At 45.0% G+C, this 15,794-nt stretch overlaps 1 protein-coding gene across 4 annotated transcripts in view; it reads right to left on the bottom strand.

Moving 5' to 3' along the window:
- SPON1 (spondin 1) overlaps positions 1-15,794 on the bottom strand; it is a 1,002,740-nt gene that overhangs the window by 288,983 nt on the left and 697,963 nt on the right. For 2 of the 4 annotated variants that reach the window (XM_069739940.1, XM_069739942.1), the window contains one exon: positions 1,425-1,607. The exons of the other annotated variants lie outside the window; for them this stretch is intronic. In XM_069739940.1, the coding sequence (XP_069596041.1) occupies positions 1,425-1,607 (183 nt within the window). The remainder of the gene's footprint in view (positions 1-1,424; positions 1,608-15,794) is intronic. 4 annotated transcript variants of the gene reach the window in all.

Raw genomic sequence — 15,794 nt, 5'->3', positions numbered from 1 at the left:
TTTGGGCGCATGGCAGAGCTCGAAAGGGAAGAAACACCATTTGATTTTTTCAATATAGAATTGTCTGGAACTGAGATCGGATGCCATGTCACGTTTAAAGAGCTCCTGATGTGCATAAACAGTGGAAACCCCCACAAGTGACCCCATTTTGCAAACTAGACCAACCACTGAACTCTTCTAGATGTGTGGTGAGCACTTTGAACCCCCAATTGTTTCACTAACGTTTATAATGTAGAGCCGTGAAAATAAAAAAATCATATTTTTTTTCCACAAAAATTCTCTTTTAGCCCACAATTTTTTATTTTCCCAAAGGTATCTGGAGAAATTGGACCCCAAAAGTCGTTGTGCAATTTGTCCTCAATATGCTGATATCCCATATGTGGGAGGAACCACTGTTTGGGTACATGGCAAAGCTCGGAAGGGAAGGAGAGCCATTTTGGATTGCAGACTTTGATGGAATAGTCTGCGGGTGTCATGTTGCGTTTGCACAGCCCCTGATGTGCCTAAACAGTAGAAACCCCACATAAGTGACACCATTTTGGAAACTAGACCCCCCAAGGAACTTATCTAGATATGTTGTGAGAACTTTGAACCCCCAAGTGTTCCACTAAAGTTTATAACGAAGAGCCGTGAAAATAAAAAAAATCATTTTTTTCCACAAAAATGATATTTAGACCCCAATTTTGTATTTTCACAAGTGTAACAAGAGAAATTGGACCACAAAAGTTGTTGTCCAATTTGTCCTGAGTACACCGATACCTCATATGTGGGGGTAAACCACTGTTTAGACGCACAACAGAGCTCGGAAGGGAAGGAGCACAGTTTTACTTTTTCAATGGAGAATTGGCTTGAATTAGGTTGGTAGCCGTGTAACGTTTGGAGAGCCCTTGATGTGCCTAAACAGTGGAAACCCCCCAATACTAACTCTAACCCTAACCGCAACACAACCATAACCTTAATCCCAACCTTAACAATAACCCTAACCACACACCTAACCTCAACACACCCCTAAACCCTAATCCCAACCCTAACCACAACCCTAACCCCAACGCACCACTAAACCCAATACACCCCAAAACATAACCCTAACCACAAACCCAACCCTGACACACCCCTAACCCTAATCCAAACCCTAACCCCAACTTTAGCCTCAACCCTAACTTTAGCCCCAACCATAAATAAGTATTTATGATGTTTGATCATAAATTTGATACATGATCATGTCCTAAAATGGACACAGTACAGCTGAAGCATCACCACTCCAACCTGTCAACAAAGACTGAGACAGGGAATGTAGTACTGGAACAGGGTGAGTGTGAGTATAACAGAGGATGCTATTTTCTTCAGCAGCCGCCCTCTGACCCCAATAATTTTTTTACGGACTATCCCTTTGACGTTTTGTGTTTATTTGACTTCCAAATTACCATCATCGCTGCATCCTGGACCCATACAGGGTTCAAAGTCCTGTGTGTCTGGACATGGCACACTGAGATCCAGCTGTGCTTTCAGCATACGTTGTCTCATTCTTTTGCCTTTCTCACAGGTAGCAGAACTACAAGCAGACCAGGGAGACCAGTTGGAATAGATACAAGTCTCCGGGGTGTCATCTAAAAGACAATAACAGAACAATCATTCAGATGACTTTAACTTTTGCATGTTATAGAAAAGTTTCATTTTTTTTTTAAACAAAGTTTGGCAATACCTGATCATCTGGACCAAGGTGACAGTATAATTCAAGTAAGCTCTTAATGTATATAAATGCTGTATCAGAATGCATCTGATCAAGGTAATTCCCCACTAGAAACATAGCAATGCTTTGAATAAGACAGATTCTTTAAGCTATTCAAACAACTTTTTGTAGCTTGCAGTCAAATGGACTGGACCTTAAAACATCATTTAGCACCTACTGTATATATATACGGCGTATATATATATATATATATATATATATATATATATATATATATATACGCCGTATATACTCGAGTATAAGCCGAGATTTTCAGCCCACTTTTTTGGGCTGAAAGTGACCCTCTCGGCTTATACTCGAGTCAGTGTCGGTGTGGGTCGGCGGGTGAGGGGGAGCGGCGGCTGTGATATACTTACCTGCTCCTGGCGCTGTCCCTGCATTTTCCATGGTCTCCGGGTAGCGCTTCCTGTGTTCAGCGGTCACGTGGTACCGCTCATTAAAGTAATGAATATGTACGCATATTCATTACTCTATTGAGCGGTACGTGACCGCTGAACACAGGATGATGCCGCCGGCTCCCAGAGACCACCTGACAGTGAGACGCTGCCAGGGGACCGTGCCGGGAGCAGGTGAGTATATCCGGGGAGGGGGAGCATTGCGCGATAGTCACCTGTCCCCCGTTCAATCGCTGCACGCTGCTCTGTCTTCCGTCCTCTGGCTGTGACTGTTCAGGTCAGAGGGCGCGATGACGTGATTAGTGTGCGTGCCGCCCTCTGCCTGAACAGTCAGTGCCGAGGATGGAAGACAGAGCAGCGTGCAGCGGTGGAACGTGGAAGGTGACTATCGCAAGTGCCGGGGGCTTGAGCGAAGAGAGGTATGTGATTTTTTAATTTTAATCGCAGCAACAGCAATTGAGCAAATGTGTGTGTCATGATCTGTACTTTTTCCCTGTCCTGTATTTGAATAATATGCCATTTGATGTATGTAACTGTTCTCTGGTTTCTATTAGCTGTAATTTATGTATTCTCTTGTGCTGGGAGTTCACCTGTAACAATATGTCTCCTTCCCCCAATACTTGCAGCCCTAAGCTCTAATGTAATTAAGCTTTGTCAACATCACTAGTGGAGGAATAGCCATTCTTCCTCACAGCAGGTGGCTAGTCAAATGTACATATTACATAGACTGCCTGGAGCCCACCAGTCTAGAATCTTCTGGTGGACCCAACCATTGAATAGAAGGTGTAACCCCTACCCCTTCATGGGCGGATCCCAGGAGCTCAGACAATCCACTCTTATTTTGAGATCAGATGTGAGTTGATCCTTGAAGGAGAAGGAGTGGGGATTCTTAGCTGAGGCAAGACCCCATGTCCATCTGGGACTGCGGAAGCGAACGGGGCGAGACTTGAGCTGAGGACATATCTCGTCGTTCGTGAGATTGTTTTGGGATCCCTTGGACTAATTGTGGACTATTGCTTTGTTACCTGGCACAAGGATTATCGGGAGGTGCCCCTGAACCTGTTCCATTGGACTAATTGTGGACTCTGTAGATCTACCTGCATGTGTTGTTCCAGCGTTCTTGATAATAAATCTGTTGAATCATCCCTCGGCCTGTTGTCCCTTCTTGCTCTGCCGTACACCCCGTCACAGTGTGGAGCATCGTATGGGGCATATATGAGGAGCATCTTATGGGGCATATATGAGGAGCATCTTATGGGGCATATATGAGGAGCATCTAATGGGGCCATAATGTGTGGAGCATCGTATGGGGCCCCTAATGTGTGGAGCATCTCATGGGGCCCCTAATGTGTGGAGCATCTCATGGGGCCACAATATATGGAGCATCGTATGGGGCATAATGTGTGGAGCATCTCATGAGGCCCCTAATGTGTGGAGCATCTCATGGGGCCACAATGTATGGAGCATCTCATGAGGCCCCTAATGTATGGAGCATCTCATGGGGCCATAATGTGTGGATCATCTTATGGGGCCATCAACCTTTATGCAGCATTGTATGGGGCAAATGTTTCTATGGAACATCTTATGGGGCCATTATTAACCTTTGTGCAGCATTATATGGGGCATATTTTAATATGGAGCATCTTATGGGGCCCATCATGAACTGTATGGAGCATTATATTCAAAAACACTTAACCTACTGATGTCTCAATTAATTTTACTTTTATTGGTATCTATTTTTATTTTTGACATTAACCAGTAGCTGCTGCATTTCCCACCCTAGGCTTATACTCGAGTCAATAAGTTTTCCCAGTTTTTTGTGGCAAAATTAGGGGGGGTCGGCTTATACTCTTTATACTCTAGTATATACGGTACATATATATATATATATATATATATATATATATATATATATATATATATATATATATATATATATATACTAGATTGTGGCCCGATTCTAACGCATCGGGTATTCTAGAATATGCATGTCCCCGTAGTATATGGACAATGATGATTCCAGAATTCGTGGCAGACTGTGCCCGTCGCTGATTGGTCGAGGCAACCTTTATGACATCGTTGCCATGGCAACCATTATGACATCTACATCGATACTGTGCCCGTTGCTGAATCAGAAACGTGGGATTTCTACGTCCTTTATGACATCATCGTCGCTGTGCCCGTTGCTGATTGGTCACGATTCTAACGCATCGGGTATTCTAGAATATGCATGTCCCCGTAGTATATGGACAATGATGATTCCAGAATTCGCAGCAGATTGTGCCCGTCGCTGATTGGTCGCGGTAACCTTTATGACATCATCATCGCCATGGCAACCATTATGACATCTACGTCGATACTGTGCCCGTCGCTGAATCAGAAACGTGGGATTTCTACGTCCTTTATGACATCATTGTCGCTGTGCCCGTCGCTGATTGGTCGAGGCCTGGCGGCTTCGACCAATCAGAGACGCGGGATTTTCAGGACAGACAGAAAGACAGACAGACGGAAAAGCCTTTAGGCAATTATATATATAGATATATATATAGATATATATATATCTATATATATATTGTCTAAGGTCCACTTCCGTCTGTTTGTCTGTCTGTAACGGAAATCCCGCATCGCTGATTGGTCCCAGCCGGATGGGCGCGACCAATCAGCGACAGGCAGTCTGGCCGTGAATTGGCCCCTCCCTATTCCCCTCAAGTCAGCGCCCCCTCCATACTCCACTCCAGTCAGTGCCCACATAGCGTTTTAGCAGTCCATTAAATGGACTGCGTTACACATAACGCGGTGTAACATAGTCCGTTAACGCTGCTATAATCCCTATAAGTGTGACCAACTTTTTACTATTGATGCTGCCTATGCAGCATCAATAGTAAAAACTTATAATATTAAAAATGATAAAAAAAAATCATTATATTCTCACCTTCCGACGTCCGCTGCAGCCTTTCCTGCTTCTCGCGGCGCTCCGGCCCCAAGAATGCATTGCCGCAATGACCCCAGATGACGTAGCGGTCTCACGAGACCGCTACATCATCACGGGTTATTGCCACAAGCCATTACTGGGAAAGTAGCTTCGCGAGGAGCATCACTAAAAGCCTGGGCTGGATTCGGGGGCCGCCGGAAGGTGAGTATATAACTATTTTATATTTTAATTCGTTTTTTAACAGGGATATGGTGCTCACATTGCTATATACTATGTGGGCTGTGTTATATACTACGTGGGCTGTGTTAAATACTGCGTGTGCAGTGTTATATACTGCATGGGCTGTGTTATATACTATGTCGCTGTGCTATATACTATGTGGGCTGTGCTATATACTACGTGGCTGTGCAATATGCTACGTGGCTGTGCTATATACTACGTGGCTGTGTTATATACTACGAGGGCTGTGTTATATACTGCGTGGCTTGTGCTATATACTACTTGGGCTGTGCTATATACTAAGTAGGCTGTGTTATATACTGCATGGGCTGTGCTATATACTACGTGGGCTGTGTTATATACTGCGTGGGCTGTGCTATATACTATGCGGCTGTGCTATATGTTACGTGGCTGTGCAATATACTACGTGGTTGTGCTATATACTACTTGGCTGTGCTATATACTACGTGGATGTGCTATATACCATGTGGGCTGTGTTATATGCTAAGTGGGCTGTGAGACTCTTTCGCCCGGGGCCCTCAAAAACCTGGAGCTGTCCCTGGCTTCACTGATTGTTCGCGGCCGGCCGGGCGTGACCAATCAGTGACAGACGCAGTCCGGCCGCGAATTGGCGCAGGATTTGAACCACAATTCACTAATTCGTGCACCTTCATAAATAAGCTACATACATATTCCAGAATACCCGATGCATTAGAATCGGGCCACCATCTATATATATAATTGTCTAAGGGTTTTTCCGTCTGTCTGTCTGTCTGTCTTTCTGTCTGTCCTGGAAATCCCACGTCTCTGATTGGCGGCCTCGACCAATCAGCGACGGGCACAGTATCAACGTAGATGTCATAATGGTTGCCATGGAGACGATGATGTCATAAAGGTTGCCTCGACCAATCAGTGACGGGCACAGTCTGCCGCGAATTCTGGAATCATCATTGTCCAATATACTACGGGGACATGCATATTCTAGAATACCCGATGCATTAGAATCGGGCCACAATCTAGTCTATATATATAATTGCCTAAGGGTTTTTCCGTCTCTCTGTGTTTTTCTGTCTGTCTGTCCTGGAAATCCCGCGTCTCTGATTGGTCGAGGCTGCCAGGCCTCGACCAATCAGCGACAGGCACAGCGACGATGATGTCATAAAGGACGTAGACATCCCACATTTCTGATTCAGCGACGGGCACAGTATCGACGTAGATGTCATAATGGTTGCCATGGCGACGATGATGTCATAAAGGTTGCCTCAATCAGCGATGGGCACAGTCTGCCGCAAATTCTGGAATCATCATTGTCCATATACTACGGGGACATGCATACTCTAGAACAGAGGTCCCCAACTCCAGTCCTCAAGGCCCACCAACAGGTCATGTTTTCAGGATTTCCTTTGCATTGCACAGGTGATGCAATTATTACCTGGGCAAGACTAAGGAAATCCTGAAAACATGACATGTTGGTGGGCCTTGAGGACTGGAGTTGGGGACCTCTGCTCTAGAATACCCGATGCGTTAGAATCGGGCCACAATCTAGTCTAATATATATATATATATATATATATATATATATATATATATATACTAGCTATTGAACCCGTTCTACGCCCGGGTGGCGAGCATTTATATTGGTACATGGTCTCCATCCTGGTATGTGCTGCTCCATCCTGCGTCCCCATCCTGTCATGAGCTGCTCTATCCTGCGTTCCCATCCTGTCATGTGCTGCACCCATCCTGCACCCCCATTCTGGCATGTGCTGCTCCCATCCTGCACCCCCATTCTGACATGTGCTGCTCCATCCTGCGTCCCCATCCTCTCATGTGCTGCACCCATCCTGCGCCCCCATCCTGCCATGTGTTGCACCCATCCTGCGCCCCCATTCTGTCATGTGCTGCTCCCATCCTGCGCCCCCATTGTGACATGTGCTGCTCCCATCCTGCGCCCCCATTCTGACATGTGCTGCACCCATCCTGCACCTCCATTCTGACAGGTTCTGCACCATCCTGCGCCTCCATTCTGTCATTTGCTGCTCCCATCCTGCGCCCTCATCCTGTCATGTGCTGCTCCCATCCTGTGCCCCCGTTCTGTCACGTGCTGCTCCCATCCTGCGCCCCTGTTCTGTCATGTGCTGCTCCCATCCTGTGTCCCTGTTCTGTCATGTGCTGCTCCCATCCTGCGCCCGTTCTGTTATGTGCTGCTTCCATTCTGCACCCCCGTTCTGTCATGTGCTGCTCCTATCCTGCACCCCCGTTCTGTCATGTGCTGCTCCCATCCTGCACCACCATTCTTTAATTTGCTTCTCCCATCCATATGCCCCATACGCTGCTCCAATTTGGTTGATGGGCCCCATAAGATGCTCCATAGTATATGCCACCGTACACTGCTCCATTATGGTTTATGGCCCCCATAAGATGCTCCATAGTGTATGCCCCCCGTACACTGCTCCATAAAGGTTTATGGCCCCCATAAGATGCTCCATAGTGTATACCCCTGTACACTGCTCCATAAAGGTTTATGGCCCCCATAAGACGCTTCAGTGTGTATGACCCCGCACACTGCTCCATAAAGGTTTATAGCCCCCATAAGACGCTCCATAGTGTATGCCCCCGTACACTGTTCCATAAAGGTTTATGGCCCCCATAAGACGCTCCAGTGTGTATGCCTCCGTACACTTCTCCATAAAGGTTTATGGCCCCCATAAGACGCTCCAGTGTGTATGCCCCCGTACACTGGTCCATAAAGGTTTATGGCCCCCATAAGACGCTCCAGTGTGTATGCCCCCGTACACTGCTCCATTATGGTTTATGGCCCCATAAGACGCTCCAGTGTGTATGCCCCGTACACTGCTCCATACGGGGGCATACACACTGGAGCATCTTATGGGGCCATAAACCTTTATGGAGTAGTGTACGGAGGGCATACACACTGGAGCGTCTTATGGGGGCCATAAACCTTTATGGAGCAGTGTACGGGAGGCATACACACTGGAGCGTCTTATGGGGGCCATAAACCTTTATGGAGCTGTGTACGGGGGCATACACACTGGAGCATCTTATGGGGGCCATAAACCATAATGGAGCAGTGTACGGGGGCATATACTATGGAGCATCTTATGAAGGCCATCAACCGTAATTGAGCAGCGTATGGGGCATATGGATGGGAGAAGCAAATTAAAGAATGGTGGCGCAGGATGGTAGCAGCACATGACAGAAGAGGGGCGCAGGATGGGAGCAGCACATGACAGAATAGGACAGCACATGACAGAACGGGGGTGCAGGATGGGAGCAGCACATGACAGAACGGGCGCAGGATGGGAGCAGCACATGACAGAACAGAGGCACAGGATGGGAGAAGCACATGACAGAACAGGGGCACAGGATGGGAGCAGCACATGACAGAACGGGGCACAGGATGGGAGCAGCACATGACAGGATGGGAGCAGCAAATGACAGAATGGAGGCGCAGGATGGGTGCAGAACACGTCAGAATGGAGGCGCAGGATGGGTGCAGCACATGTCAGAATGGGGGCGCAGGATGGGTGCAACACATGACAGAATGGGGGCGCAAGATGGGTGCAACACATGGCAGGATGGGGGCGCAGGATGGGTGCAGCACATGACAGCATGGGGACGCAGGATGGGTGCAGCACATGTCAGAATGGGGGTGCAGGATGGGAGCAGCACATGTCAGAATGGGGGTGCAGGATGGGAGCAGCACATGACAGGATGGGGACGCAGGATGGAGCAGCTCTAGACAGGATGGGGACGCAGGATGGAGCAGCACATGACAGGATGGGGACGCAGGATGGAGCAGCTCATGACAGGATGGGGACGCAGGATGGAGCAGCACATACCAGGATGGAGACCATATACCAATATAGATGCTCCCCTATATATATACATACATATACACATATATATATATACACATACATACATATATATATATTGTAGCGTTTCACCCGCTACGGGTCTAGGGGACACTCGCTTAGGTGCGGCGGGTGACACTCAGGAGACACGTTTCTTTAAAAGTTCTCAGGTTTATTGCTCCATAAACCAGCAAGACAGGAACAACAGGTAAACAGTCTTACTTCAGATCGATGTTTCCTCAATGTCCATAATAGAGCTCCGCTCTCTCTCACGTCTGTGGGCATACAGGCCGTGCTATGTCCAGCACGTAGGCTCTCCAGCCTAAAGATGGTCTCTGTGTGTTGTTCAGGACGTCTGTCCCCACTTGGAACCGTCCAACACACAGGCCACTATGCAGTGTCCAGCCAGGACACATGGAAGTGTGTCCACCCTGGCAGACTTCCAAACACTCTCTCTCACCATGTGCTACACATCTCCATTAAGTAGCCTGAAACCACACCCATTGGTGAAGTAACGTCACATGATTAGACATGTGGCTATGACATCACAACAGGTCCTGAAACAAACATAAATAGGCATGGTTATGCCCCTTACCCAGGGGTGAGGTATATGGGTAGCCAGACCCTCCCATCTCTCATAGCTACCCGTAACCCGGACCCAAACATCCTAAACAATTCCTTATTGCCTTATGTGTATTAAACAAAACACTCCGGGTTACATCACAGCGGCAAGCCTTCTCTGTGATACATACCTCCCATCGACTATACAAGCTTTAGCCATGCTACAATATATATATATATATATATATATATACATACATATATATATACATATCTCTCTCTATATATATATATAATAACTCAAATGTCCAAAAATAACGTAGGGCACGTCACAAATACTATACCACAAAATCCCATACAAATTTCAATGGGACCAAGAAGAGATCCCACAATAAAGGTATAAAATCATCTTTTATTAAATAAATATAAAACCAAACAGTTGATCAATACAGAAAAAATACCGTACAAAAGGGACGCCACAAAAAAGAAAAGTGAGTACAAGTATGTATATGTGCATTCAGCGACCATCTGCAAAAACCTACTAGTGGTCATTTAGGCAGCTTTTGCCCTATGTACTGCCCCATTGATTGTGGCGTAGATAGTTAGTATCCGGGGTGGTTATAGATTGCGATGAGGTCTTGATATTGATTCATACATGTTGCCCTTCTTCCTCCATTGTGGGTAGGTGTGCTAAGTTTCCTTTTGATATAGCATTGTCATATCACCACTAGCAGGTTTTTGCAGATGGTCGCTGAATGCACATATACATACATGTACTCACTTTTGTTTTTTGTGGCGTCCCTTTTGTACGGTATTTTTTCTGTATTGATCAACTGTTTGGTTTTATATTTATTTAATAAAAGATGATTTTATACCTTTATTGTGGGATCTCTTCTTGGTCCCATTGATATTTGTATGGGATTTTGTGGTATAATATCTATCTATCTATCTATCTATCTATCTATCTATCTATCTATCTATCTTTCTATCTATCTATATACACTGCGTGCAGAATTGTTAGGTAAGTTGTATTTTGATCACATGATACTTTTTATACATGTTGTCCTACTCCAAGCTGTTCAGGCTTGAGAGCCAACTACCAATTAAGTAAATCAGGTGATTTGCATCTCGGTAATGAGGAGGGGTGTTGTCTAACGACATCAAAACCCTATATAAGGTGTGCTTAATTATTAGGCAACTTCCTTTCCTTGGCAAAATGGGTCAGAAGAGAGATTTGACGGGCTCTGAAAAGTCCAAAATTGTGAGATGCCTTGCAGAGGGATGCAGCAGTCTTGAAATTCCCAAACTTTTGAAACCGAACAATCAAGCTTTTCATGGCCAATAGCCAACAGGGTCGCAAGAAGCGTGTTGGACAAAAAATGTGCAAAATAACTGCCCATGAATTGAGGAAAATCAAGCGTGAAGCTGCCAAGATGCCATTTGCCACCAATTTTGCCATATTTCAGAGCTGCAACATTACTGGAGTATCAAAAAGCACAAGGTGTGCGATACTCAGGGACATGGCCAAGGTAAGGAAGGCTATAAAACGACCACCTTTGAACAAAAAACATAAGATAAAAAGTCAATGGTGCGAGTGCTGTGCGATTTTTTTATTGCACCCATTGACTTCTATTGGGGGAAGCGATCTGATGGGATCTGTTTTGCGATTACAATCGCAGCATGCTGCGATTTTTTTCCAGCCCCATCTTGATCCGATCAGAGCTGGAAGAAAAACTCAGATGAAGACTCCATCATAGATTAACATTGGTACAAATTCAATCCGATTTTTTATGGGATTGAATTCGTCCGATTTCATCGCAAGTGAGCATGAGCCCTAATTATCCTATTGCAGTGAGTACTGCCTACACTTTTACTTTACAACAACTTATTTATTTCTAAAATCTGTTTACAATTAACAAATCTGCATTATGTAATCTGTTATATACAATGACATACATATACATTATTGCATATAAGACTTTAGGTTGGCATGATGTTTGGCTATTCAATGTTGTAAATTTTTAAATATTTTTATATACATTTCATGTGCACCCCTGCATTGCTGTACATTTTTGTTACTTTCGTAATTTGTTTAATAAATACATTTTGTAGCAATAGTTTATATTCTAGACTTTTGTTTAGTTTGTTTCCTCCTTTTTTTTTATGTTTAACCCTAATGTTCTGTTCGGGTCATAGTGACCCGAACAGACTTTTTGCGGCCCTGTAGATTTTTTTTCTGTAAGTCTATATAAAACTTGAGACTCCTTGACTTTTCCTCATTTGGGGGGACCTACCTATGAGTATTTTTTTTTCTTTCGTTTACTTTTTGCTACACGCAAAAAGTTACACTTGTTGTGTTCGGGTCATAGTGACCCGACATCGTTTTTTACAGCTGTGAGGCCATATTTTCAGTGAAATAAAAAAGTTATAACCTCAGTTGGGTCTATTTATTGCATCTACTATTGTATATCAATTGATTTACCGTATATACTTGAGTATAAGCCGACCCGAGTATAAGCCGACCCCCCTAATTTTGCCACAAAAGACTGGGAAAACTTATTGACTGGAGTATAAGCCTAGGGTGGAAATGCAGCATTTACCGGTGAATTTCAAAAATAAAAATAGATCATTATTTCCCCATAGCTGTGCCATATAGTGCTCTGCACCAATCATATTTCCCCATAGCTGTGCCACATACAGTGCTTTGCACCGTTCATTTTGTCCCATAGCTCTGCCCCATATAGTGCTCTGCTCGGCACCGTTCATTATTGTCCCATATCTGTGCCCCATATATGCTCGGCACCGTTCATTATTGTCCCATAGCTGTGCCCCATATATGCTCGGCACCGTTCATTATGGTCCCATAGCTGTGCCCCATATATGCTCTGCACCGTTCATTGTGCCCCATATATGCTCGGCACCGTTCATTATTGTCCCATAGCTGTGCCCCATATATGCTCTGCACCGTTCATTGTGCCCCATATATGCTCTGCACCGTTCATTGTGCCCCATACGTATATGCTCTGCACCGTTCATTGTGCCCCATATATGCTCTGCACCGTTCATTGTGCCCCATATATGCTCAGCACCGTTCATTATTGTCCCATAGCTGTGCCCCATATATGCTCTGCACCGTTCATTGTGCCCCATATATGCTCTGCACCGTTCATTGTGCCCCATATATGCTCTGCGCCGTTCATTGTGCCCCATATATGCTCTGCGCCGTTCATTGTGCCCCATATATGCTCTGCGCCGTTCATTGTGCCCCATATATGCTCTGCACCGTTCATTGTGCCCCATATATGCTCTGCACCGTTCATTGTGCCCCATATATGCTCTGCACCGTTCATTGTGCCCCATATATGCTCTGCACCGTTCATTGTGCCCCATATATGCTCTGCACCGTTCATTGTGCCCCATATATGCTCTGCACCGTTCATTGTGCCCCATATATGCTCTGCACCATTCATTGTGCCCCATATATGCTCTGCACCGTTCATTGTGCCCCATATCTGTGCCCCATATCTGCTCTGCACCGTTCATTGTGCCCCATAGATGCTCCACATAAATCTGTGCCGCTGCTGCAATAAAATAAAAAAAAAAACATACTCACCTTTCTTGCTTGCAGCTCCCAGCGTCCGGTCCCGGCGCCTCCATCTTCCCGGCGTCTCTGCACTGACTGATCAGGCAGAGGGTGCTGCGCACACTATATGCGTCATCGCGCCCTCTGACCTGAACAGTCAGAGCGCAGACGCCGGGAAGATGGAGGCGCCGGGAAGATGGAGCGGCGCCCGGCGGCTGGAACGCGGACAGGTGAATATTATATACTTACCTAGTCCCGCCGCTCCTGACGCTGCCCCCGCCTGTCACAGCTGGTCTTCGGTGCCGCAGCTTTCTCTATCAGCGGTCACCGTTACCGCTGATTAGAGAAATGAATACGCGGCTCCACCCCTATGGGAGGTGGAGCCGCCTATTCATTTTTCTAATGAGCGGTCCCACGTGACCGCTGAAGAGGGGAAGAAGCTGCAGCACAGAAGACCGTGGGACGGCAGGGACAGCGTCAGGATCGCTGGGACTAGGTAAGTATACCTCAGCGCCCTCTCCCCCTCACCCGCCGACCCTGCCACCCACCTTGACTCGAGTATAAGCCGAGAGGGGTACTTTCAGCCCAAAAATTTGGGCTGAAAATCTCGGCTTATACTCGAGTATACACGGTATTTCCTAAATTATTTCAATGGGGTCGTACACGCGCTCTACCTGAGGTATGCATTGAGATCTGCGCACCATAAAAATGGCTTTATATTAATTATTTTTGGTGCGCAGTCTATTCTAAAATGTAGAGTGCATCCGGAGAGATCACTAGGTGTGCACTACACGTGTATATTATGCGCAGAACGGACTGCTCAGAACGCGCTGTCTAAGACGTTTTTTTTTTGTAAAGCTGAGCTGTAAAGTCTTGCAAATAATTTTTTTTTGCTAAGTAAGTCTGTCTTCCTGGCTTATCTGCTTGTTTTCAGAAGGGTTCTTATCTTCTCTGCTCTTATCAGTACACATATGCTAGCCCAGACATGTTACCTTTCAGTTTCTTTGGAGAGCAGCTGTGTACATACCTCTGTTCCAGGATATCTCTGTTCCAGGCAGTATCTTTGTTTTCTACAGGTATGTTGCTTGTTATGCTTTTACTAATCAATTCTATTGATAGATTGTATATTGTAAAGGAATACTTTTATTTTATTTTATTACATATAATTAGTGTTATTACTGTGTGATACACTGCTCTACACTTAGCATGATAGATTGCTGGATATTGAGCACTGGTATGCTTTGATGTAGTATAGAAGCTCTTATTGTTTTTGAAGCTGTTTTTTTCTCAGACTTTATTATTATTGTTTACTTACAAAGGTTTTTTTTATTACAGTGTTGTCTACCACATCATTTCAAAATGATGCTTTGACGCAAATGGCGTGAAGCTGAATTAGAGGAGTTCATGGATAACTCTGATTCAGATGACATTCCAGTGGAAGATGTGAGTGAAGAGGACCACATTAGTGAGGTGGAAAAAAATGTAGAAACCTCGGAAATAGAAACTGATGAGGAACCTGATCCCCATACAAATCAGACAGAAGAAATCCTTTCTAAAAATAAGGAAATAAGGTGGAATTTGCAGCCTCCTGATCAGGCTGGCAGACGATCCTCTGCAAATATAATAAGTGCTAGTCCTGGCCCTACCAGATATGCAATTTCACGAATATCCAATATTGAATCTGCATTTCCATTATTCATAAATGTGAATATCCAAAATATTATCATACAAATGAGTAACATTGAAGGACACCGAGTGTACGGTGAGAAATGGAACAATTTAGACCTGAGTGCTCTAAATGCTTTTATTGGTCTGCTGCTCTTAGCAGGCGTATACAGGTCATACGGAGAAACTACTAAATCTTTATGGAATGCTGACAGCGGTCGACCAATATTTAGAGGAACTATGTCCCTTCAAAGGTTTCACGTCATTTGTCGGGTATTGCGTTTTGATAATAAAATAGATCGAAATGAACGCAGATGTATAGATAAGCTTGCCCCCATTAGAGTCATTTGGGACAAATGGGTAGAAATTCTTCCAAAATTGTACAACGTTGGGGAAGCAGTAACCGTTGATGAGCAACTAGTTTCATTTCGTGGTAGGTGCCCATTTCGTCAGTATATACCAAGCAAGCCGGCGAAGTACGGGATAAAAATATGGGCATTATGTGACAGCACAAGCTCTTACCTTTATAATGCACAGGTGTATACTGGCAAAACACCAGGACAAAGAATTGAAAAAAATCAGGGGATGAGAGTTGTCCTTGATTTGACGAATGGTCTCAAAGGTCAAAATGTAACTTGTGATAATTTTTTTACTTCATACCAACTAGGGCAAATGTTACTAAAGCGACAACTTACCATGTTGGGTACGATCAGAAGAAACAAGCCTGAACTACCACAAGGTATTTTGGGGAAAAGAAGGGTACATAGCTCTATGTTTTACTTTACTCCAAATACAACAGTTGTTGTGTATG

The sequence above is a fragment of the Ranitomeya imitator genome, chromosome 9, assembly GCF_032444005.1.
Source record: "Ranitomeya imitator isolate aRanImi1 chromosome 9, aRanImi1.pri, whole genome shotgun sequence".
In the NCBI taxonomy this organism is placed as follows: Eukaryota; Metazoa; Chordata; class Amphibia; order Anura; family Dendrobatidae; genus Ranitomeya; species Ranitomeya imitator.
This window is presented reverse-complemented; position numbering and strand designations above follow the sequence as displayed.